The sequence below is a fragment of the Lepidochelys kempii genome, chromosome 10, assembly GCF_965140265.1.
Source record: "Lepidochelys kempii isolate rLepKem1 chromosome 10, rLepKem1.hap2, whole genome shotgun sequence".
Taxonomy (NCBI): domain Eukaryota; kingdom Metazoa; phylum Chordata; order Testudines; family Cheloniidae; genus Lepidochelys; species Lepidochelys kempii.
The window spans coordinates 1,847,249-1,873,739 of NC_133265.1; the positions used below are offsets into that span (position 1 = coordinate 1,847,249).

At 45.4% G+C, this 26,491-nt stretch overlaps 1 protein-coding gene across 3 annotated transcripts in view; it reads right to left on the reverse strand.

The window, feature by feature from the left end:
• Nucleotides 1-26,491, reverse strand: part of USP31 (ubiquitin specific peptidase 31) — a 67,658-nt gene that overhangs the window by 27,012 nt on the left and 14,155 nt on the right. For all 3 annotated transcript variants that reach the window (XM_073361599.1, XM_073361598.1, XM_073361600.1), the window contains exons 2-6: nt 8,540-8,677; nt 5,551-5,639; nt 4,161-4,253; nt 2,572-2,707; nt 1,768-1,912 (exon numbers count right to left, since the gene is read on the reverse strand). In XM_073361599.1, the coding sequence (XP_073217700.1) occupies nt 1,768-1,912; nt 2,572-2,707; nt 4,161-4,253; nt 5,551-5,639; nt 8,540-8,677 (601 nt within the window). The remainder of the gene's footprint in view (nt 1-1,767; nt 1,913-2,571; nt 2,708-4,160; nt 4,254-5,550; nt 5,640-8,539; nt 8,678-26,491) is intronic.

Here is a 26,491-nt window from a genome sequence, read left to right on the forward strand (position 1 = left end):
GGTGGACAAAAGGAACCAATGGTGTGGGAGATCAATACTCCATCACCTGCACCCAGAGGAGCTGAGGTGGGGCCACCAGAGTCCTGGAGCCCAACTTCAGGGGAGGTGGGGCAGAGAAAGGAATCTGGCTATGGGGGAGGTTTGAAGACATTCCCTCGGCTTGACTTTTCCTGTTCAAAGCAGCGCATTGTTGACAGCCACTGCAGAACTATTTCTCTCTGTGGTCCAAAGAACGGCTGCTTGTAAAATTCCTGGGTGGTGGGAAGTGGGGAACCTCAATCCAGAACAGAAGCAACTGACCCCTTAGGGCCCCACAGAACATGACACATGCTCCCTAGAAACTGCACGAGCAGTGGGAGAATTAGGTCTCAAGTTTCCATCCAAAGAGTTTGGGGTAGCAGGGCAAGAAGGTGCTTGTGAAAGCTCAGTCCCATATGTTTAAAGAGGAAAATTATGTAGGATGCTGGTCAGACAACGCCTTACAGATTTTTGAAGGATGTTTGCTAGTTTGCTAGCAGGGTTGTTATCTGAACAGGTGAAACGTAACACAGAGAAGTAACAGCACAGCTGCCACCCAGGGAATACCCCCACCAAGGCACTCACTCAACGTGCTCCCCTCGGAAGTCAGTCAGCACCCTCATCACACCCACTTCCGCAGGAGGAGAGATGTGGCAGACTGACAATATCCTGACTGAGCTTCAATGAATTAAGTTACACCTTACTGAATTATGGTTAATACCTCTGGGGTACACTGTATTAGAAATGCAAGTGTTTATTTACTGTCATGAGATTGTATGGACCTTCTTTAGCAGGAAGACAAGATTAATGCAATCTCTGAAAGGTACTAGGACCATCAAAGATCTTTTTGCAACGTGTGAAGTGAATTTCCTAGGAAGTACTTGGAGGTAAGGGGAATGCCAACCTCTTGAAGATACATTCTGAAGAGAGAGGCCCACTTTGTACCAATTACCTACTTCTGGAAATGCCAGGTCAAAGACCCCTGAACTGTATAACGTGCGAACTGAACGTGTTATGAGTGTGCTTGTTCTGAGCTGAAGCTGTGATGAACTGGTAACCCTAAGAACTCTCTTAGGGAGGGGTACTGATGGATTTGTCCTGCCACAATCCATGTAAGGCTTGGGGTTCTTAGTACACTTAAAAGCATGTCTGTAGGTTCTTTTATTGTTTTTAATAGGTTTTCCTCTGCAATGCTTTTTACCGGTAGAATAAAGTAGGCTTGATTGGGAAGTCTGTGCGGTAACATATCTGTAACAATTATACTTGTTATCCATCTCTAAAGAGAAAACATGCAGGTGTTCTTGAGCAATTTGTCCATGCTGGGAAGTATTCAGTGAAGGCAGGGACTGTGCAGCCTTGGGACACCAGGTCAGAAGGAGAGGGACACATGTCTCCATCCAAGAGAAGCAACAGCTGGGGAGCTGGACGCCTGAGCAAGTGCCCTTGCTGAACTACTAATGAGCAACACAGGTGCAGTTGCCCTGTACTGTAACAGATTGCTTGGCAGCACCGCTCCACCACAAGATTTGGTAATGCCAGGTTCCAAGCTAAGCCGTCTATGTTTGGAATGCCAGCCCGTGGAAGCAGAGCTCAATTCAGAGTCAGCAAACCAGGAGACAATCCACGTACCGCGTTAGGCCTAGGACATATATAACCAAATGCCCCCTTTTCAAACAAATTCCCCTCAGTCAATACTCCAGTAGAGGTGGAGTTGGAGGGAAGAGGTGTTTAGAAGACCTACCCACTTACCTCTCTGACTAAGGATCCCCTCAGGCCTAAATATCTCAGGGGTCTCAAAGGCAAAAATGCAGTCGCTGTCCTGAACCGTGTCCAGGTCATCGGCATCACAGAAGGAGCGATGGAACCCATCGTAGTACATCTCAGTCAGCACAATCTACAAGGCAGAAGTGGAATAGCAGCCATTAGACCATCAGTGCCAGCCATGGCCGAGCTGCAAACTCCCAGGATGGCAAAAGAAGTTAACGAATGGACTTTCGCTGAAGCATTTTGGATGGAGGATAGGAATTCTCCAGTCTTACAGTACCAGCCAATAAGGAGAAACTGGGGAGGGTCTGGCCATGAGGGAGTAGCTGGGATCAAGGGAACACATGCAGAGGTTTTCGTGGGACCCTTCGAGTGTCATCTTAGTAGTTTTCCCTTCAGAGTCTCAAAACCTGAGGACATTTCCCATGAGCCCCTGCTGGTTTCTCAATAGTGAGCAGAGTACACATGGGCACTCTAGGGCTGTTAGGCAGAAGCACCAGGCTTTCCCTTCCTCAGGTAACAGAGCAAAAAGGAGCAGAAGCAGCAGTGCACCTGGAGGCCTAAGCAGGGCACTGGTATAACCTACAGGCAGCCAAACGGATTCATGGGGGAGTTACACATGAGAGACAGTGCGTTTGGTCTAGTTTCTGCAGTCACCCATTTCCTCCATAAATTGAGGTCCACTGATCTGAACCCCGAGCACCCATTGTTACCTGCCACATCAACCAGAAGAACAAACAGATCGGAGGACACCAGCGGCAGCACGGCGACCGAAGATCAGCCCATTACCTGCTCAGTGGGTATCTTGGTTTCCATGGATACCGCTTCACGCAACTTGGCCACCGTTCCAAACAGAGGTACTGCCACACCGATGCGCATACAGTGCGAACACCTCCCTTGGTACACCACGGTGACATACAGAGGGCTGCAGAGAATACAGGGGAGAACTGGGATGGCTGAACATTTCTATACAGTACCTAGGAAAAAAACAGCCCGAGCTAAGCTTGGTCAGATCGACAAAGCAGGCTGCAGAACCCTGAATGGGGACTTTTACATTGCACACATCATAAGAATGCAGACCATTTCTGATCTAGTTATGACTCAATCTCCAGGCCATTTAGGGATGGGGAAACAGTGTAAGGATGTCACTCAGTCCTTGGGTTGCGACTCAAGCCTAGTTCCCACATAGAGTTCCCTAAGAGGCTGGTTGCATCATCAGTAATGAAGTCATACATGACCATTCTGGGCCACATTACCCTGGAGCTATTCAGGCAACAAGACCCACCCAGCAGATGCTTTGGAGTCCCAAATACCAGACCCTTAAATAAAGGAGGGGATGGATACTTATCTTGCTCCAAGTTGGAGGTATGTTCTCTATGGTGCTAGCCTCTACTCTATGTACTAACTGGGGAGTCCTCCCAAGGAAGTGGAATCACAGAATACAGTTCCTCAATGAGGCCACCCTAGATGACCTCTTGATTGAAGGGCAATCCTAATTTTACCTCAAGGATCCTTGTAACATGGCCCAGATCAATCAAAACTGACATCCTAAAGGCACTCTCAAAGAACTGCTGCTGGGAAAACCCACTGGGTTAAAGAGAACGGGAAGAGTGGAAGCATTTTTGTAGCCTCTTTTCTACAGCTGGTTGGAAGTTTTCCCACAGAACATTTTCCCATTGGCAAAAGCCAATAGCAAAATGGCCTTTCTGCAACCAAATATTTTCTGTTTACATTTTTTTTAAAAATTTATATTCTAGAATCAAAGAAATGTAGGGCCGGAAAGGACTTTGAGAGGTCATCTAGTCCATCCCCTGCACTGAGGTAGGAACACGTCAATCTAGGTCATTCTCTGGCAGATGTTGTCCAACCCAATGACTGGGATTCTACAGCTTCCCTAGGCAACCTATTCCAGTGCTTAACTAGCCTTATAGTTAGAAAGTTTTTCTTAATATCCAACCTAAATCTCTCTGTTGCTGCAAACTCAGCTCATTACTACTTCTCCTACACTTGTTGAAACCAGAGAACAATTAAAAAAAAAAAAGTCAAAATCAGAACAAAAAACTTAATTCCAAAATTTCATTTTGGGTTAAAGTTTTGTAGGAAATTTCAATCTTTATTGTTTTCATTCTGCTTTGTATAAGAAAAGCTTTTAGATTTATGGAATTCTCTGACAAATAAGAAATCTAGTTCCCGCACAGCTCATCTTTTCAGCATTTTTTGGGGGCTCAGAATACAGCTCTACCAGTCCATTCAATTCAACCTCATCTGCCACAAATCTTGTTGGCGTCTCAATCTCTTCTATAAAAAGATTTGCAATGCTACCAAGCATTGGGAAAGTCGCCCAAAATTTAATTTCGAGGCACAGATTAGCACATTACCGTGTATGAGGCAGAGGAATTGGTAGAGAGATGCAGAGGAAAGGGTCAAAGGTGTTACTCTGCTTCTGACAATGAGGGCACGTCAGAGAGGACCTGTTAAAAACATCAATCGGGTTAAAGTTACATCTCCCATTTAACTAGGGACAAGCAAACCATCAAGAACAAAAACAGTGACCCTGCTCTTCCCTCCTGATCAAACCCCTTCCCCCACACACTCCAGCAAGGCTCTGCGCATTTTGCTGTAAATGAAAGGCGCCTAATTCCCAGATGCTCACGCAGTAGTTAGTCTCTGAGCTCATTTATTACAGGGCATGACAGGAAGACAGGCTCCTCTCTATTATTCCACTTTGCCTCCACTAAGAGACATTTGTGAAATTAACAATTCACCCATATTTGATTCTAATATAAAGAGACTGACAAGGACTATTCTCCCCCAGACACGTGGGCGAGGGGAGGTTATGCAGGCAGCACTGCATGGGCCTCAATCTCATTCACTCAGAAAGAAAGGAGACTCCTCACATGCACAGGCACACACCCGGAGTATTTCATATCCCAAATTAACAAGCCATAAGGTCACTAAGTCTTGCTCATGATTCTGTAACATCCCAAAGGTTTATTTCTTTGCCACTGGGGAGCCCCAGTGACATGCTGGGAAGACCGTTTAACAACTCAATCTCCTACACCAGACTGGCTGCAGTGCTGCTGGGAGAGTTTGGAAACTGGCCTGTTTTTTTCAACTTCAGCTCTCAGGTGGAAAACTGTGGCTGTTCCCATGAACAAAGGGGCAGTGAAGGACTAAGCGCAGAATTTCTTTTCTGCTAGAAGGCTTCCTCATTAATGATAAATTACTACAAGCTTGTTTGGGATTTTAAACTCAAGCAGCCACCACATGCCTCCAGTTCATACCACAGGCTCCTGACTTGGCACAACCCAGGCAGATCTCAGACATGCAAAATTGTGTCTCACACCTTTGCACCCTGACCAGTCGGGCTGGAAACGCCATGGGGGCTTAGGTTGGGGGTGAAGGCTGAAACAAGCACTCCTGATTTACTGGCAAGAGGGAAACAAATGTACGTTTTCCACGGAAGTGACAAAGAATTTTAGTGCAATAAAACTGGCCGTTACTCCCCTTTGGAGCAAGATTTCATTTACCAGAGTGAGAGACAACCACTAAGGGAGTCTGATCAAGTGGGGCATGGAGACACAGCAGCACTGTAAACAAAATGGAGGGCTGCAGAGGGTTACTTGCCTGCCACCTCTCCGTCCCCACACCACACACAGCCCTGCTGCACTGCACCGGGCTCTGCCACCAGGGATGAAAGAATCTTATTGTGATTATAAAGACATGCACATAAACCCCATAATCCAAGTGTGCTGAAAGTTACTGTACCTGTACTGAGCTTGAAAGAGTTCCTGTACGAAAGTGCTACTGATTGGAAAGCCTGGTGCCTCGAGCAGTGCAGCATCCTCCAATGGTGGCTGAAAAGAAAAAGCAGTTCTAAAGGGAAGCCTGCCAGGATATGCAGGAGTGCCACACCAATCACATACAAGAGCCAAGTTAGGTTCTCCTGAGCTAAACATACCAGGACAAAACCAAGTATTTGAAATTGCAAGTGCTTTCAGGCCCACAGAGGGGACTAGAGCAACTGAGCAGCATCTTCGCTGGACATAGCTAGCACACCAGTAAGCTGCCAAACTTAACTGGTGGCAGAGTCAGGGGTCACCATTCACACTGGATTGTGCTGGTGCACACTTGCCATGCATTGACTGAGAAGGCTCTTTGCAGCCACAGGGGCCAGGAACAGCCCACCGGCTACTGCATTTGTTACAGGAGAGAGATCATGGCTGGGAAGTAGGGCTGTTGATTAATCACAGTTAACCCATGTGAATAACAAAAAATTAATCGCGATTAATCACTGTTTTAATCTCACTGTTAAACAGAATACCAATTGAAATTTATTAAATATTTGTGGGTGTTTTTTTTACATTTTCAAATATATTGATTTCAATTACAACACGGAATACGAAATGTACAGTGCTCACTTTATATCATTACAAATATTTGCACTGTAAAAACGATAAATAAAATAGTATTTTTCAATTCAGCTCATACTAGTACTATATGCAATCTCTATCGTGAAAGTGCAACTTACAAATGTAGATTTTTGTTATATAAGTGCATTCAAAAACAAAACAAGTCCACTCAGTCCTTCTTCTTGTTCAGCCAATCATTAAGACAAACAAATTTGTTTCCATTTGCAGGAGATAATGCTGCCTTCTTCTTATTTACAATGTCTCCTGAAAGTGAGAACGGGCATTTGCATGGCACTTTTGTAGCTGGCATTGCAAGGTATTTACTAAACATTCATATGCCCCTTCGTGCTTCGGCCACCATTCCAGAGGACATGCTTCCATGCTGATGATGCTCATTAAAAAAATAATGCTGTTATAAATATAAAGGGAAGGGTAACCACCTTTCTGTATACAGTGCTACAAAATCCCTCCTGGCCAGAGGCAACATCCTGTTACCTGTGAAGGGTTAAGAAACTCAGCTAACCTGGCTGGCACCTGACCCAAAGGACCAATAAGGGGACAAGATACTTTCAAATCTTGGGGGAAGGAAAGCTTTTGTTTTGTGCTCTTTGTTTACAGGGTTGTTCTCTCTTGGGACAGAGAGGCCAGACAGAAATCCATCTTCTCCAACCCATCCTAATCCAAGTCTCCAATATTGCAACCAGTATAGGTAAGCCAGGCAAGGCGGATTAGTTTATCTTTTGTTTTTATGTGAATTTTCCCTTTGTTAAGAGGGAGGTTTATTCCTGTTTTTTCTGTAACTTTAAGGTTTTGCCCAGAGGGGGGATCCTCTGTGTTTTGAATCTGAATACCCTGTAAAGTATTTTCCATCCTGATTTTAAAGAGGTGATTCTTTTACCTTTTCTTTAATTAAAATTCTTCTTTTAAGATCCTGATTGATTTTTCATTGTTCTCAAGATCCAAGGGTTTGGACCTGTGTTCACCTGTACAAATTGGTGAGGATTATCATCAAGCCTTCCCCAGGAAAGGGGGTATAGGGCTTGGGGGCATATTTTGGGGGAAGAAGTCTCCAAGTGGGCTCTTTCCCTGGTCTTTGTTTAAAATGCTTAGTGGTGGCAGCATACTGTTCAAGGACAAGGCAAAGTTTGTACCTTGGGGAAGTTTTTAACCTAAGCTGGTAAGAATAAGTTTAGGGGGTCTTTTATGCGGGTCCCCACATCTGTACCCTAGAGTTCAGAGTGGGGAAGAAACCCTGACAAATGTATTAATTAAATTTGTGACTGAACTCATCAGGGGGAGAATTGTATGTCTCCTGTTCTGTTTTTCTCGCATTCTGCCATATAGTTCATGTTATAGCAGTCTCAGATGATGACCTAGCACATGTTGTTTTAAGAACACTTTCACAGCAGATTTGACAAAATACGAAGAAGTTACCAAGGTGAGATTTCTAAAGCTAGCTACAGCACTTGACCCAAGGTTTAAAAATCTGAAGTGCCTTCCAAAATCTGAGGGGGACGAGGTGTGGAGCATGCTTTCAGAAGTCTTTAAAAGAGTAACATTCTGATACGGAAACTACAGAACCTAAACCTCCAAAAAAGAAAATCAACCTTCTGCTGGAGGCATCTGATTCAGATGATGAAAACGAACATGCATCAGTCCGTACTGCTTTGGATCGTTTTTGAGCAGAACCCGTCATCAGCACGGAGGCATGTCCTCTGGAATGGTGGTCGAAGCATGAAATACAATATGAATCTTTAGCACATCTGTCACGTAAATATCTTGCGACACCTGCTACTGCAGTGCCATGCAAACGCCTGTTCTCACTTTCAGGTGACATTATCTCCTACAAATGTAGACAAACACGTTTGTCTGAGCAATTGGCTAAACAAGAAATAGGACTAAGCGGACTTGTAGGCTCTAAAGTTTTACATTGTTTTATTTTTGAATGCAGGTTTTTTTGTACATAATTCTACATTTGTATGTTCAATTTTCATGATAAAGAGATTACACTACAGTACTTGTATTAGGTAAATTGAAAAATATTATTTCTTTTGGTTTTTACAGTGTAAATATTTGTAATCAAAAATATAAAGTGAGCACCGTACACTTTGTATTCTGTGTTGTAACTGAAACCAATATATTTGAAAATGTAGAAAATATCCAAAAATATTTAAATAAATAGTACTCTTATTGTTTAACAGTGCAATTAATCGCGATTGATTTTTTTAATTGCTTGACAGCCATACTGGGAAGCTAATACAGAGATATTTTGTTCCAAAAGGAAAGCTTCCGTGGAACCACTACAAAAGAAATGCCCCTGCTGGCCTGTGCTGGATTTGCCTTACCTTCAGTGGAGGTCTGCCATTGTATTTCACTAAATTGTTCAGGTCTTCATGAACTCTGTCTAACAGCCAGAGCAGAAATTCCTGCGCATCATGCTGTGAGTTCCCTCGGTACTGCATGGAGTTCTTCGAGACAATGCTCTGCAGAGGAACAGCAAAGAGGCCTTCAGAACACAGTATAAGCCCAGGGTCAGAACATCTGTCTTCAGGAACAGCCCTGTGATCAGAAACAGGCTCAGCTAGCCACTATATTCAGAAACATACAGCTTCCCTGTTGTCGAGGCGCAGCGTTTACAGGTGGAAGGGGCAGTGGGTTCTGTGCCAAGCTTGCAGTAAGCCGAGAGCCGCAGCAGATGTGGAAGGTGCTCTCTGACCTGAAAACCGGACAGCAGGGCTAAGACAGAGGTTGCCAAGGGGCCTGGTTTCTATTTTAGACAGACATGTAAGTGATGCACTGGCTGATGCAAAGAGATCAGCACCAAAACGACCAGTCTGTAGAACTAGCACTAGCTAAAAATCAGGCAGGTGCATTTTAGACCCTCTACAGTGGAGCAGCATCACGTGCAGGGAGGCTGGCACAGGGGTCTCTTGGAGAAGGTGTAAAACGCCCCTGGCATGTCCCCCCCATCCCTCCCAGAACAAGAGGAAAAATCCAGCTCCATTATTAATATTCTGTTTTGAGGGACGATCTACATTCCTAGTCTAGCCAGGCCAGCAATACTCACCTGGCATGGATGGGACACCTATACTGTAACACAGCTTTGTCAGTTCTAAACCCATGCTAGGAATCATGTCACAGCCTAAAAGTGTGTAACTTCCTGCAACACAGATGCTACTATGCACACAGTAGTACAGTTAGATCCATAGCACGCCCGGGCCATAAAATTCCCCATTATTTCAAATTGATAAACATGTCTTCACGGTGTCTCTGAGCTTGCGCAGTGTTACTGTGCACAGTTAACCAATCGCCTGTTCAATCCAGAAGTGGCTGCATTTCAGTGATAAGTGAAGTGATCTACAGGTAGGTAAATGTCAGGGCAGTTTGCAAAGTGCTTTGGAATCATTTTGGATAGGTGTTCACGACATATCTTGATTAGCTTCATACTCAACGTATGGAATCCTTAGCTTTAAGCTTTTGCTGTTAAAACGTGTCTTTGGGCTCAAGCTTGTGTCAAAGAGCCAGAAGTCAGAAGAATCACATAATCCTCCATTGAGAACACTCAACCCTTGAAGATAGCTACATAAATCCAAAATTTATCTGGATTAGCAAATAGAAATTCCAGCCACTGCTACAATCCTGGCAAGGGGCTGCATGCCCGAAAGCACATTTACCAAGTGTTTCATCAACAAAGTGCAATTTTTCCCTTTGGTAAATATAAAGCATCAATGACCCAGTGCACAAACCTAGAATGGAGAGCATGGTTTGCCTTCATATCAGATATGTTGCTACAAACAGGACTTAGCTGTCTGCCTGGAGAGGCAAGGAACTGGGAAGTTTGCCAGAGAACTGCACATTTATCTAGCTATCAGAAAAGTACTATTTATCATACCACTACTGTCCTGGACTGAAGCCATTAAAGACAGGCTGCCATCAAGAACTACATCTCCCAAAGGAACAGCTCCAGCAGACAGCAATACCTGATGGAGTCCCTTCACCACTTCTGTAGAGCAGAAGTGATTTCAAATGCTGGTTGTTAGATTTTACTCTGAGAGCCACACATTCGGAGCGGGGGAGGCAGACATCTGGTCTTTTACCATTGTCTATACATAGGAACATCATGGCTCTGGAGCTTAGAGTTGTGATTGAAAGGAGTCTCAGAGCTAAAGCGACCCTAGTATTGACAAGCTAAACTGATAATTGATATTTCAACCTGTTTTCTCTAGCTGAACACATGGTCTTTACAAGCATGTGGCAGATAACTCCTCAGACCCATGTCATCTAGCCTGGATTCTACCTCCAATATTCCCATCTACACAAAAGGCTCCTGTCTTAAGTGCTCCAAAGCCATCTCCCCGCTCCCCAAACCCATCTTCAGTAAATTCTGACAAGGCCATTCTGCCCCCGAAGCAGACTGTGCCATCACACTCCACGCTATTAATCATGTTTATCATGGTGGTGCTAAGGACCTGTCAGGAATGAAGCCCCATTGTGCCAGGCACTGTACAAATACACAGTTGCAGACAGTTCCTCTCCTGAAGGGCATACAACCTAAATAGACAGGACAAGACAGGGTCAGGGAAGGGACAGAACACAGAAGCAGAGTAAACACTCTGATGCTAGCAAAGGGCATAACCACCACCAACCCAACAAATACTCCCCAAAGAGACTGCAGGTGGTGATGAGAGAGAGAGAGAGAAACGCGCACACACACCACGGCTGGAGCAGGGATTGAGAGAGACTCGACTCTCTGGAGAGGGATTTCCACACCAGGGAAAGCTGTAACACAGGAGCCAGAGGAATGAACCTAATTTACATCCGAGTTCCCAGAAACGTATTCGAAGCATGTGCACGCACCCAGGATATCTGCCCAGACTTGATTCTTCCTGGACATAAACAGGAATTGCTTCTTGGAGTTTACAAGCTGTGAAAACCTGCAGTTCAGCTTCAACACCGCTGCAGTTTCAGGGATTGTGCTGGCCAGACTGCTGCTTACAATGCTGCTGCCTGTCTTTAGCCATCCTGCCACACAACATCCAGGCCCCAAACCAAACTGACCAGAGATCGAGAGACCCGAAAATGCCAAATATTGCTGGAGCAGCTTTGCCCAGCTTTTGCTAATGACTCCTGGCCAATAATGGGAAATCGGATATGGCGTGATAGGTGGAGAGATCAGCCATGTCGAGAGGGGGCTTACTGAGCAACAGCAACCGCCATTTCCTCAGCGTCATGGACCTGTCGAGTAAGTCGCCTGGGAAAGCGGCCCAGCACCTTCCTTCGGCCTGTCATTAGCCAGGAGGGACCCACATCTAAACTCCAGCGGTCACAGGGCAAAACCGTTCCTGTGTCTTAGTCTCAGCAATTGTATCCAGAAAATAATTGTCAGATTCCTCATTGAGCAAGGCTCAACTGCCAGGTGATCTGAAAACTACTGTGAAGAAATTGAAAAATAGTTCTCTTTCCATACCAGGCATGTGACAGGGCAAGCTTTCCCAATGCAACCGTTGCCAGTCCAGGAACAAAATATTCCTGCAGGACCAGAAACAAGAAAATGGGGCTGTAAGAGCAGCACAATCAGCAATAACGGCATAACCAACCCAGGGGATTGCTGGAAGAGACCAGACATTCTGCACACACGCTCATGTTCTCAAGCCTCCCCTTCTCTAATCAGACTTTACAACAGATTTGTGAAAGGAGGTAGGGCTACTTATGTTATCCCTCTTGGAAATGGAGTCACCACTGGGGAGGGAAATGGGCCAATCAATATCGATTCTAATTCCTCAGTAATCTGCCCACTTGCCCCGAAGCAGCAAATGAGAGGAAGTGGAAGCTAAGGCCTATAATCTGCTCTCAATACAGATGTGCAATTCCCACTGACATTAGTGGATTTACTGCTCATGCCTGCACAGGGACTAGTGTCTTCCCACGTGCAAAGTCTTGTATACACCTGAGACCCATTATCCTCCTCATCCACCCCCACAAACCAAAGGGTTGCCATACAGAGAGTCATAGCTTGCAGACATTTAAACCTAGTCGACTCTGTCAGGAATGGCAGGGGAACCTGTGGATCTACAGTCCCGGAAAGCCTCACGGAAAGGACAGTGTCCTGACAGAGAACACACAGTACTAACAGAGCCCTTTGCATACTGTATCAGAAACAGGCAATGTAATAGCATTCACAAGCAGGCAGCACTGAACTGGGCCGGAGGTATTTGCAGAACATTGTAGTTTTAAATCACATAGCCCAGCAACTGGCAAGAATGCGGCTGAAGCAGAGATGAAGGAAGAGCAAAGTTATGAGGGTCCATCAGTAGCCAACATCCTGGCTCTGTAGAAGCATTTGATTCAGAAGCTCTTGGACATGATTAGAGGATTATCTCCACCCCACCCCCTCATTCATCTTCTATATATTTACACTAGCCTGCTCTCTGATCACTTCTCCACCACCATCTTTTTAAGAATAAAGCTATGTCTACTCTGCATCATTTACAACGGCTGTCTTGAAGCACTACAGTGGTGCAGCTGAAGCCAGTGGGGGAGAGCTCTGTATGTGCAAGTGCTTACCCACGCAGCTGTTGTAGATACTGGTTCATTGAGGCTGGATTCTTCCCTGCCACTTTAAACATTATGCTTCAACGGGAGGAAGTTAGAACAGGGAGGTCCCTCTCCCATCTCTGAGTTCTCTCAAATACATTTAATGGAGTGAACCTTTACAACATGGCAAATGAGGACAGACCTTGGCTTGCAGCCAGTACCAACAGCATTAATATCCAGCACTTGTACTTTCAATGGATATCAGCAATACGAGGGAAACAAGCAAAGACTAACTTGCTGTAAACATTCAGACCCCATTTTAACTAATATCCAGGGGATACCTCACACCCTCTTTTTGGTTTCAGAGGAGTCCACCAGCAGGGAAACAAGGAGGCAACATTGGTGAGATTTCATGGTATGTGGAAAACAAACTCCAAACCTCCCAGAAAGGCAGAAAATAAGGATTCAGGCCCTCCACGCTTCCCTTCCAGCAGGAACATCTAGTTAATTATGGTAATTTTACCCATTTGTAATATTTAATATAGAGAATCTAGGCGACAATCACAGATTTGCAATTCTCTCTCTCAGATCACTTCCCTGCCAAATCCCCTGTACACATCCATCAAGTGTTATCCAGGACAAGATAGTAATTCCTGACATATAGGACAAAATATTTGGAAGTTATACTAAAAACTCAATGGGCACAAGCAGGAGTAGCCTTTAAGATGCGACCTTGTCATTTTTATATTTGTTTAGCTTATAGCTGCTCTCACAGTATCAGATGGGAGCAAACAGCTGGAAAGCCTAAAGTGGACAGTGTTTGGCTTCTTGTTAACCAATGTAGTGCAACATAAGCTTTTTTTATGCTGATTTGGTGAATCCAATGACGGGGGGAAAAAACCACCAGTTTTGGGGAATTGCATTTCACTTATAACATTCCAGGATTCAATGAGACTCTCATTCTTTGCTCCTAGATGAAAGACCTTGCATTAGGCTGTTTTAAAAACACATCCAAATGAGTTCCTTACCAGGTATATAACCCACTTTTCGCCTTTATTTACCACTCCACCAAACTGTCATCTGCAAATTTACCTAGCAATTTTATACTTTCTTCCAGATCATTTCTAAAGATATTGAATAGCATCAGGCAGAAAGCATGTCCCTAAGGGACCCCACTGGCAACACTCCCATTGGAGGAGGATTCTTCCTTTACAATTATTTTTTGCTATCAGTTCACCAGTTTTTAGTACACTTTGTATGGGCAGCAATGATTTTGTATCATGCTAGTTTTTTTTAATCAGAACCTCACGCATGAAGTCGATGGGAGTTCTGCAATTTGGGCCAACAGTTTCTGAAGAAAGTATCTACAGCAGGAGTCAGCAACCGATGGCACGCTGCTGCCTGCCGGGTCCCAGCTGCCGGCCCCGCTCAGCCTGCTGCCAAACCCAGGCTGGGACCCCAGCAGGCAGCAGCGTGCCATTAAAAATCCCGCTCTTCTCCGCTCCCCCCGGGAAGGGTAAAGAAGCTTGGTCCTGCCGGCTGCTATTGCAGGGCAGGCAAGCTCCCCCACCTCCCTCCTCTCCCCCTTCCCCCAGCATGCTGGGTTCCTGCCCCTCCTCCTCTCCCTCCCTGCCGCTGATCACTGATGGCCCTTGCGGGGGAGGAGGAGAAGCAGCAGAGCCCTGCTCCGGGGAGGAGGCTGCGAAGAGGTGGGGACAAGAGGTGGGGACGGGGCCTTGGGGAACCAGGGTGGAATGGAATCAGGGCATATCCCCACCAGCCCCCTGCCGTGAGCTGCTCTGGGCAGAGGGCTGGGAAGTACCCCCACGACCCTAGCCCTCTGCCCTGACCCCCCCCCACACACACACCCCCAGCCCTCTGCCCTGATCCTGGCACCCCTACACACACACACCCAGCCCTCCCACGCCCTGACTCCTGCACCCCCCTCATACACCTCCAGCCCTCTGCCCTGACCTCTGCACCTCCCACAACCCCAGCCTTGACTCCAGCACCCACCTCACACATCCCCAGCCTCCTGCCCTGACCTCTGCAGCCCCCCCGACCCCAGCCTTTACTCCAGCACCCCACACACATACCCAGCCCCCCCACACCCCATGCCCTGACTCTTGCACCCCCCACATTCTCACCCCCCACACACACACATACACACTCTCTCTCCTACCTGAACCCCTCGCACCAAATGGGAGCTGCCCAGGTAAGCACTCCACACCCAAACCTCCTGCCCCAACCCTGAGCCCCTTCCCTCATTCTAGCTCCTGGCCAGACCCTGCACCCCAACCTGCTCCTTCACCCCCAGCCCTGTGCTCAGTGCACTCCCACCCTCAGCTCAGTGCAGAGAGGAAGAGAACGGGCTAGGACCAGCGAGAAGGTAGGTACCCACTCTATGTGGGCAGGGCCGGGATCCCAGACCAGCAGCGGGCTGAGCGGGGCCGGCAGCTGGGACCCTGGCTGGCAGGAGCCGGCAGACAGAATCCCAGACCGGCAGCAGGCCGAGTGGCAACGGGCTTTGTTGCAAGGATAAGTTCCTGGGTTAGTGGTTCTGTTGTGTGGTATGTGGTTGTTGGTGAGTATTTGCTTCAGGTTGCGGGGCTGTCTGTAGGCAAGGACTGGCCTGTCTCCCAAGATTTGTGAGAGTGTTGGGTCATCCTTTAGGATAGGTTGTAGATCCTTAATAATGCGTTGGAGGGGTTTTAGTTGGGGGCTGAAGGTGACGGCTAGTGGCGTTCTGTTATTTTCTTTGTTAGGCCTGTCCTGTAGTAGGTAACTTCTGGGAACTCTTCTGGCTCTATCAATCTGTTTCTTTACTTCTGCAGGTGGGTATTGTAGTTGTAAGAAAGCTTGACAGAGATCTTGTAGGTGTTTGTCTCTGTCTGAGGGGTTGGAGCAAATGCGGTTGTATCGCAGAGCTTGGCTGTAGACGATGGATCGTGTGGTGTGGTCAGGGTGAAAGCTGGAGGCATGCAGGTAGGAATAGCGGTCAGTAGGTTTCCGGTATAGGGTGGTGTTTATGTGACCATTGTTTATTAGCACTGTAGTGTCCAGGAAGTGGATCTCTTGTGTGGACTGGACCAGGCTGAGGTTGGTGGTGGGATGGAAATTGTTGAAATCATGGTGGAATTCCTCAAGGGCTTCTTTTCCATGGGTCCAGATGATGAAGATGTCATCAATATAGAGCAAGTAGAGTAGGGGCTTTAGGGGACGAGAGCTGAGGAAGCGTTGCAACAAAGCCCGTTGCCAATTGTGCCCACATATCTATTCAGGGGACACCATCACAGGGCCTAATAACATCAGCCACACTATCAGAGGCTCGTTCACCTACACATCCACCAATGTGATATATGCCATCATGTGCCAGCAATGCCCCTCTGCCATGTACATTGGTCAAACTGGACAGTCTCTACGTAAAAGAATAAATGGACACAAATCAGATGTCAAGAATTATAACATTCATAAACCAGTCGGAGAACACTTCAATCTCTCTGGTCACGCAATCACAGACATGAAGGTCGCTATCTTAAAACAAAAAAACTTCAAATCCAGACTCCAGCGAGAAACTGCTGAATTGGAATTCATTTACAAATTGGATACTATTAATTTAGGCTTAAATAGAGACTGGGAGTGGCTAAGTCATTATGCAAGGTAGCCTGTTTCCTCTTGTTTTTTCCTACCCCCCCCCCCCCAAGATGTTCTGGTTTAACTTGGATTTAAACTTGAAGAGTGGTCAGTTTGGATGAGCTATTACCAGCAGGAGAGTGAGTTTGTGTGTGTATGGGGGTGGGGGGGATGTGAGAAAACCTGGATTTGTGCAGGAAATAGCCCAACTTGATTGTCATGCACATTGTGTAAAGAGTTGTCACTTTGGATGGGCTATCACCAGCAGGAGAGTGAATTTGTGTGGGGGGGTGGAGGGTGAGAAAACCTGGATTTGTGCTGGAAATGGCCCACCTGATGATCACTTTAGATAAGCTATTACCAGCAGGACAGTGGGGTGGGAGGAGGTATTGGTTCATATTCTCTGTGTATATATAAAGTCTGCTGCAGTTTCCACGATATGCATCTGATGAAGTGAGCTGTAGCTCACGAAAGCTTATGCTCTAATAAATTGGTTAGTCTCTAAGGTGCCACAAGTACTCCTTTTCTTTTTGCGAATACAGACTAACACGGCTGTTACTCTGAAACCTGGGAATAACTAAGTATTTTAAAGTTTCAAGAGTGAGCTATACCCTAGGTATTAGGGCCAATGTATGAAGTTTAATGCTCCAAGAGAATGTGGCTGAAGTTGGATTAGCTAGAAAAACCCAAAGAAATGTCGGAAAACCAGGACAATTTTTCCCCTAAAGCAGCATTTTTACACATTTCCTCAGCATTCATTAGTACATATTTTGCTGAAAAGGTTACACAGAAAATTCAATTGGTCCTTGAATTATTGGGCCAACTTTGTAGACCAAATTCAACTCATTCAAATGAGTAAGAGGGACTTCAGTCCCAGTTTAAGTGCTAATCTCAATACAACCTTACTCCAATGCCTCCACAATAATAAATTTGCACTTTACAGCCTTGTCAGAGCATTCACCCTTCCCACCAGACAGCACTTCACCCACTGAAAAACTGCCTAGGATATTAGCCCCAGAGGCAGAAAGTCTACATCACAGACCAGCCTCACAACCATCCTCCTCGCCCTCTGGCCACTGAGAAGGAAGAGAGGGACAAGCAAGAAGCAGTTCTATGGCCTTGTCTTGATTAGGCGTGATGTTAGCCTGTTAGCTTTAACTCTACCAGTTTAGCATGCCAAAGACAGCATGCCTTGTTTATACTAGATTTTAAAACATATTAGTTATATGCTAATATGTGCTATCACCACACCTTAAAATCCTAGTCTAGACAAAGCCTCAGAGGAAAGTCTGCAGAACCCCTCTTGGAAGTATATAAGGTAAAAGTGAGCTTTCTATATAGAAATAGTCTACAGAAATCTAGGCACAAGTTGCCCCATTTCCCCTTCCTCACTATTGTCTGCACATCATTCCAATCAAAAGCCTAGTGGCATTTGACCAAAAGCTTCACTGATGAGTTTTCATGCCACAAGGAAGCCAGCCAATACTGTAGAAATGGAAGTCTCTGTTCATAATGGAGAGAAAAAAGCCAGGCAACTAGAAGCAAACAGCACATCTTGGGTGGTATCTTCCTTCTCTGCCCCACAGATCTCCAGGATACTTATCCTGCCCCAACTCCCTAACATCGAGAAGGGAGCAGGCAGAGAATAAAGCCAGTTGCCTGTGGAGATGGATCGCTAGGTCACTGGACGTGAATCAGGAAGTACCACAGAACATCAGCTGCAGTTCCCTCATGAGTTGCTTTGCTCTGGAGACTCCACCGACAGTAGCTGCACCTTCCCGGTTCTATTCAGGCCCCTTTTGCCATCACTGCTGTGAAGTGGGTTTGTTCCTGAAACTTTTATATTTGCTGGTCTGTGAAATGTTACATGTCTTTCTTCTAATAAGATGCTGTGGCAGCAAAGTAATCAAAGGACAAGCAAGGTAGACAGGAAGCAAGAGACATATAGCAAAGAACACAGTACAATCTGGCTGTACCGCTAAGGAGCGCAATTAAACCTAGAGGAAAGATCAAGAGTAGACTCTTAATTACAAGTGCAATTTAGTAAGACAAAAAAAAAAAAAAGATGTTCTTTAAATTTACACTCAATGGCTTGGTAATGGGATAGGGTCCTTCTCACTGCCAGGTCAACAGTTCAAGTCAAGCCCATTCTCATAGCCTGCTGCCTAGTCACTAGATGAGAACACACTACACTGATCTCTGGGGGGCAGTTCAAAATTGGCACGTGCTCACACCACAAGAAAACCCACCACAATTAGTACTAGATTAATGAAACTGTCCAAGTTGTCAGATAGTTAAGAAAAATTGGATGGGCCACAAACGCAGAATAAGGAAGCCCCCTTGCACTCAAGTGGTGCCCACACTGAGAATTTCCTGCAGTTTTCCCACTGTTAGTCTAGCACCTGTACAGATCAACTAGGGTACACAAGCCACATGCCTTCCTTTGCTCAAGCAGCTCCAGATGACAGTGCTAAAATGCCTGTGCTGATTCACAGTAGTAAAACTGAACAAATACTTAGGCCAGCAGTGAGAAAACAGCATCAAATTCTCAAGGTAGACAAGGCCCTAAGATAGCGCCTCTACATCAGGACACAGGAAGTCTGGCAGGACAGAGTGGGGAAGTCTGTTCTGCTGCCCATGCTATATAAGTTCAGTGTACAGCCTATTTCACTATACAGTAACTCCAGCATTTACCACCAACTACAATCTCACAAAAATTAGAGGGTAGAAATGTGAAACAGGGTCACTAGGAAGAAGGGGACGTTTGCAAATTCCACACTCAGATCCTGTCTACACTGAGGGAACTACATGGACATAAACCCCTAGTGTGAGAACCTTACCCAGACACAAGTTGCTGTTCACATCAGTCATGTGTGTCTAAACTAGGGGATCTGCATTGGTGCAGCTACATCAGTGCAGAACACTATACACAAGACCAAACAACTAGTTTAATTTACTGCTCTAATCACAAACAGTAAATAAAATCACATGGAACAGAATGATTAGCCTTTCATTTGCTGTTTCTGTTCCCTGGAACACACAAGATTCTAATGGAAAAATATGGGCCTGCTATTTTCCAGTACATCTCTGGTAGGAAACAGCTGTTAAAAGGCTTTTGTACGTACACGGATGAGGCTAGCTCATTAGAGGTCTGAAAACATAATGGCACAGATGTGCACAGGAAAGATATCTATTCTTTATCTTTCAATACAGAACACCAGTGACGTTCAGACAGATTTTTATCACACACAAACCTCATTCTGCATTTGGGAGATGATGTTAGAGGCAGAACATCCCATGCTGAGAGAGAGAGATCTCCATAGCACCAACGTGTCCACCTCCACCCTGCTCCACACACACCCGCCCCTCCCCAGCCAGCTATCCTTCTCTATAAAGGTGAAATAGAAATCCGGAAACTGCAGAGTTTGTTTCTCCAAGAGCAAAACACCATGGAACTAAAAAGGGGTTGGACAGTCAAGATCTTCTATTTGTCCCCAAAACAGGACACCGTGTCCCTGAAACACTGGAGACTTCAACCAAAAAGCCACCTGGGCTTGCAATGACTGGTGTGAGGCCACCACATGTTCCTTCCTGGCCTGCGCGCCACTGGGCTGACTCCTCCATCGCGGGACCAGCATGGCCTCCAGATACAGAGGACAGTACAGAGGAGGAGCTGCCTTAACTGTAGGCAGGGAAACGGTGCCAAGGATACAGAAGCAGATGAAACAGTCTCCCTTCCCCACACCCTTAACAGTAGCAGTATCAACTGGGGTGGGGGTGGGGGGGTGGGGAAATGAGGCAGAAATAGAAGAGGTAATACAGCAACAAAGGAAGGGTTTGTTTAGAGTAGGAAGAAAGCCAATGTTGACCTAATCTCAGCCTAAACACATCGGCCAACTCTGAGCAAACCTCAAGCTTTTTTCCCCACCAGATGTATCCAAAGAGGAGACTGAATCCCAGGGGAGGCTGCAACAGGAAGAGGGATTCCATGTTCCTCTCCCTGCCCCACTGACTGCAGTGCCTCCTTGGGGACAGAGAAGGAAAGGGCATCTCTGTGAGGGGGCAAAGAGAAAATGTTTGGGGGGGTGGGGAGAACACACAAAAACAGAGCACAAATACAAAATGGGGAAAGGAAATGCCGTTGCTTCCCAATAGAGAGATAAGAAAACACAGAGAGGAAACAGTGGGGGGAAAGCTCTGCCCAACACTCCTGTCACATTCCAGTGTGCAATGCATACAAATGAGGGGTTCCATCCCCCCCTGCCCTGAAACCTTGGGTGCCTCACAAAGTTTTGCTGTTGTATCTCCTAACCTGGGTCACTCTCAAACAGCATGCAGGGCACGCCCTGAGTGTCTGTGTATAGCTGCAGCCCTGGTCCAGCAATTCTGACTCGAGGAGCCTGTCAGCTACATACCAGCTACACTCTGACCTCCAGCAGCCTTGCTTACTATGTGCAGGGTGACCCCAACACACTCCCAGTCCCAAATTTTCCCCAAAATGTGTATTCTGCACTGTCCAGCCCTCTCCTGGGCAGTTCAGTTAAAGTAGCAAACTACTGGAAATTTGTTCCCTTACAGGGGCAACAGACCTAATATCTGGAGTTACCCAAACACTAGATTAGTTTTGATTAAAAACAAGTTTATTTAACTTCAAAGAGATAATAGTTGTACTCACTCAAGGCAGTAAAGTCAGAAATTATTACAAAATAAAATGCCTTCTAGTAGCTAAAACTTAAACTAGATTTGATTCAAAGTAAAATCCTCACCACATTACCAGCTACGCTGCTGACCACATTTTCAAATCAGAATCACGCCCAAAGTCAAAAGGCTGGTTCCTTTGTTTTCTTAGATGAGACAGAGATAAGGAGAGAAAAAGATAACTTGGGGTGATTTTTATAGTCCAGTCACACTTTGAAATGCGTTGTCCTGAGGGTTACCCAGGGACAAAGTATCTTCCAGCTGACAGGACAGAACCACAGAGTGTCCTGGTGAAAGAGGTTCTATGTTGTTGCTACTAAAAGGCAGATCAATCTATTCCTGTCCCCCCCTCATTGCCAAAAATGGCCACCAGAACAGTGATCGCCAATCAACTTTTATGACAGCTCGCTAGAGGAATCAGCTTGTCCTTTGTCTTTGAGTTACCGGTTTACCCTTCTAGCTGTTCCAAGAACCCTGTTTACTGCTTAAATATATTTACTTCAGTTTACATGTATTTGTTTAGGATAGACCTGTTTAACTACTGCTTAGTCAGGGCTACATAGGTTTGAACATGTGCTAACAATGTCCTAGGGGGGAATTCATAACTTTACATATAATGTTGCTATGCACACTGCTCCATGATATTATTGACCAGTGAGTTATTAGTTTTCAAATGATACCTCCCAAGGCATATTCTGTACAAAGATAATTACACTGGGGTGCAGGGTGTGAATATGGGGGTGCAATCGGTCACAAACAACTCCCCAGACAGAGGGAGGCTTAGCATCCCCCAGATTTCCAGCTGATCTGGAGAGTCATTCCTCAAACAAGTATTAGATGGTGGCAACCAGGCACGGGCTCAAGCACAAGTGCCACATCTCCTGCAGCAGAGGATACAGCAGACCTTAGGTCACCATCAACTCGCCCTTCAATTTAAGAAGGATCAGATATGGGGGAGGGATCTGGGGAAGGGAGAGGGGGGATAGCCAAAATAATCCTCTCACTAACCCTCCCAAAAGTCCTAATCCTAGACCTACAAAGGGCTAAGTGGCAAGGGGGGGTTAGCACACAGTCACATGGCTACTAAAGCCATTGGGAGAAAGAGGTCTCTCCACAGGGCTTTTTGGCTTCTTGGTGGTGAACATTCTGGAACATGGGGACTAACAAGAAAGATCAGCCAGTCGGAAGACTGTGGCACAAATTCACTTCATCATGATTTCTACTCTAGTTTAAGATGAGTCAGAAGGACAGTCCTTTGAAATGGCACATTTGTATTTCAAAACAGTACCTCTCAATGACTGTTGTATCCCAGTGAATAGAAAAAGCCACCTCCTATCTCAAAAGGTAGACATTTCAAGAAAGCTTTTATATACTTAGTCCACAGAGAAACACCCAGTTTTATGGCTCCTGGTGAAGTTTTGCTCCAGGTTTTATAGGGCTCTCTCACGGCTGAGTATTTGTATGTACACCTTCAGCCCCCAACTAAAACCCCTCCAACGCATTATTAAGGATCTACAACCTATCCTAAAGGATGACCCAACACTCTCACAAATCTTGGGAGACAGGCCAGTCCTTGCCTACAGACAGCCCCACAACCTGAAGCAAATACTCACCAACAACCACATACCACACAACAGAACCACTAACCCAGGAACTTATCCTTGCAACAAAGCCCGTTGCCAACTGTGCCCACATATCTATTCAGGGGACACCATCACAGGGCCTAATCACATCAGCCACACTATCAGAGGCTCGTTCACCTGCACATCCACCAATGTGATATATGCCATCATATGCCAGCAATGCCCCTCTGCCATGTACATTGGTCAAACTGGACAGTCTCTACGTAAAAGAATAAATGGACACAAATCAGATGTCAAGAATTATAACATTCATAAACCAGTCGGAGAACACTTCAATCTCTCTGGTCACGCGATCACAGACATGAAGGTCACTATCTTAAAACAAAAAAACTTCAAATCCAGACTCCAGCGAGAAACTGCTGAATTGGAATTCATTTGCAAATTGGATACTATTAATTTAGGCTTAAATAGAGACTTGGAGTGGCTAAGTCATTATGCAAGGTAGCCTGTTTCCTCTTGTTTTTTCCTACCCCCCCCCCCCCAGATGTTCTGGTTTAACTTGGATTTTAACTTGAAGAGTGGTCAGTTTGGATGAGCTATTACCAGCAGGAGAGTGAGTTTGTGTGTGTATGGGGGTGGGGGGGATGTGAGAACCTGGATTTATGCAGGAAATAGCTCAGCTTGATTGTCATGCACATTGTGTAAAGAGTTGTCACTTTGGATGGGCTATCACCAGCAGGAGAGTGAATTTGTGTGGGGGGGTGGAGGGTGAGAAAACCTGGATTTGTGCTGGAAATCACTTTAGATAAGCTATTACCAGCAGGACAGTGGGGTGGGAATAGGTATTGTTTCATATTCTCTGTGTATATATAAAGCCTGCTGCAGTTTCCACGATATGCATCTGAGGAAGTGAGCTGTAGCTCACGAAAGCTTATGCTCTAATAAATTGGTTAGTCTCTAAGGTGCCACAAGTCCTCCTTTTCTTTTTGCGAATACAGACTAACACGGCTGTTACTCTGAAACCTGTATGTACTACAGTTAACCTTCCTAGCCTTCGCACATAAAGTAATGCCATCTGGCCAGACAAACAGTAAGCCATCCATTATTATTGTGTAGATGGAGAGGAATAAGCCACATGCAAACAACATCTCAATGGCTGTTTAAAAGCTCCCTGCTCTGTCTCAGATGGACATTAAGCTGACAATGCACTGAGCTCACCACTAGCCTCCCAAGCATGTTTGACTGTCATGCTACCCTGGTACTAAAAATAAGGTGCTTATAACTTTGATAAACTGAACCCTTTTCCTTTGTGAGAGATTTTACAGCCTCGTAGTAAATTCAGTCTTTCAGAATTTAAGAAAGAAATACAGCCATCAATTGGCCATCATGAAGATCAATCAGGCTTTACCGTCTTACTGCATATGAAATTGCTAGGAGAAGCGTTAAGGCTCTTTAACCTTATCCAAAATTGCTTAATCAGTCTTGTTGCCAAACACAGCTAAGCATGGCATTCCAAAGAGGAAAGCGGAAGCCTCTCTGGCAGCCCCTCCCCCTCCCGAAGCTGCTGCTATGTTCTGTTCAACACCAGAGCACTCGCCTTCTTCAGAGAGACAAGTGTGGTAATTTGCTTTTCCCTAAAGAAAATCACAGCCTCAATAGAAACTGAGCATATTAAGAAGCAGCACAGTGGATTCCTACCCCATGTTTCATACAAATTCATAGATCAATGAACACTGCCCAGCTTTCCCTATGCCAGCAGCCTGGCAAAACACTAGCAGTTAGCCCCATTCCTCTAGTTTTAAACTTTAATGATCCTATTTCTAGTTTTCTCTAATTTTGTTGAAGAAAAAACAATTTGTCAGGGACACCATAATCATAAGCCTTCCAGTAAAATAACCCACTCCTTTGGTCACGCAGCAATTGGGGATGGTACTGTACAGACAACCCTGCTATTAAAAATATAAACATTCAGTGAATCAATCGATATAGCTAGACCTGGGTCTCAATGCTACTGGGCAAAATACCAAGGGATGGGATGCTGTTTTCACATGAGCAGGATTCAAAATGTAGTTAAAATGCAGAGACAGGGCACAGGATTGGGACTCAGGAGACCTTAGTTCCCCGCCACTGACCTGCTGTGCAATCTTAAGCAAGTCAATTCCCTTTGCAGTTTTCCTTCCCACCTTTTTGCCTCATATCTCAAATTAGATTGTAAACCCACTGGGGCAGGGACCTTGCTTTTATTTCTTCTGTAAAGCTCCTAGCACATTTCATGTGCTGTAAAATGTGAGAACTTAACTGTCATGTCAGTCACATCCAAAATGATCAGATGTCACTAACTATTCTTAAAGGCCAAATTTCAAATGGGACTTTGAATAGGCTCAATTCCGTGGCAAGCACACTCATTTATAAATGCTAGGCTGCAAATGAAGGGTTAGGACATATGGATTAATTTCAGTCTCATTGGAACAAGTCACTCACTTATTTTATCATGTCCCAGTGGGTGACTAAAAGGGGCAGCTTAGATGTTTTTGCTGCTTATGCTTTGGCTGTATGATAAAAATTGTGACATAAGTTACAGTGCCCAGCCACCTCTGAGATCACACACCTCATTAGAAAAAGCTTTTAGGGCTATCTGGCAAAGCAACATACAGCTACAACTGTAAAGTTGCTTACCCCTCCTTGTGTTTGTTTCCTTTCCCTTCTAAAAATGTCAGGCCTCATTGCCACTCTTCTTCCTTACTGCAGACCTGGCTTTACAATGGAGGCAGCTTCTCCTGACTGTTCAACATTGAAATTTGCTTTCTGTTTCTAACTTCCTTCTCCTTTACCACTCACAGCCTAACCCACTCAAATTGCCAACAAACCACTAAACTTGACAGATCAAAGCAGCAGCCTGATGACGACCTAATCTCAGTGAGCCCGCCTCAAGGTCAGAGCAAAAAGGCAGCAAACACTGACTAGCATTTTGAAATATGTTTGGGGTCTTCTAGTAGCAACTACAGACAAGTAGTAAAAGCAAAGCTCAGATTTTATTGATGATTAAACAAAAAAAATTAACTTGGGAAGACTATCAGAGACTTTAGCGAATAGCAGGTCACATTTACTCCCGATAACATGCCAGAAGTGCTTCAATTGTTTTAAAGTAAAGTTTAAAAACCTTCTGTTCAATTTTAGTAAGAAAAGGCACCTGACAATGATACCAACTAACAGAGCAGCTGTGGGATTAGCACTCAATTCACCACATCTATACTAACCTTTTTTTGGAAGTCTCCCATCATTACATCTCTACCAGTGGTAGCAAAGATGGGGCAACGGCGTTTCAAGTCACCTTGCCTAGATCTACGCCAGCCTAGAGAAGCACAGTGCCAAACACCCAGCAGTCTACACTAGCGCTACCAACACGTGAAATTGGCTGAAAAAGGCAAACATGACGTGACTGGGTTCAAGCCTGCACCCCATCCCCTCGCGCTGAAGCAGAACGGACAGGCTGGAGTGATCACTTGCTGAGTGGAGCGCGCTCCATAAACACATTACTGCCTCACTGCAAACTCCACTAAACATGATCAACTGGGAAATGCTCCCGAAACAAGTTTTAAACGGTGCATTGAGTTGCTTCTTTCACAAGAAGAACTATCCATAGAACAGGAAAATGGTGGGCCTGGAGCCAAGGTTAGAACCACATACTGTTTCATGTTTCAGAGTAGCAGCCGTGTTAGTCTGTATTCGCAAAAAGAAAAAGGAGGACTTGTGGCACCTTAGAGACTAATAAATTTATTTGAGCATAAGCTTTTGTGGGGGATGGGGGTGGGGGGGAATAAACAGGGGGAAATAGTTTTACTTTGTATA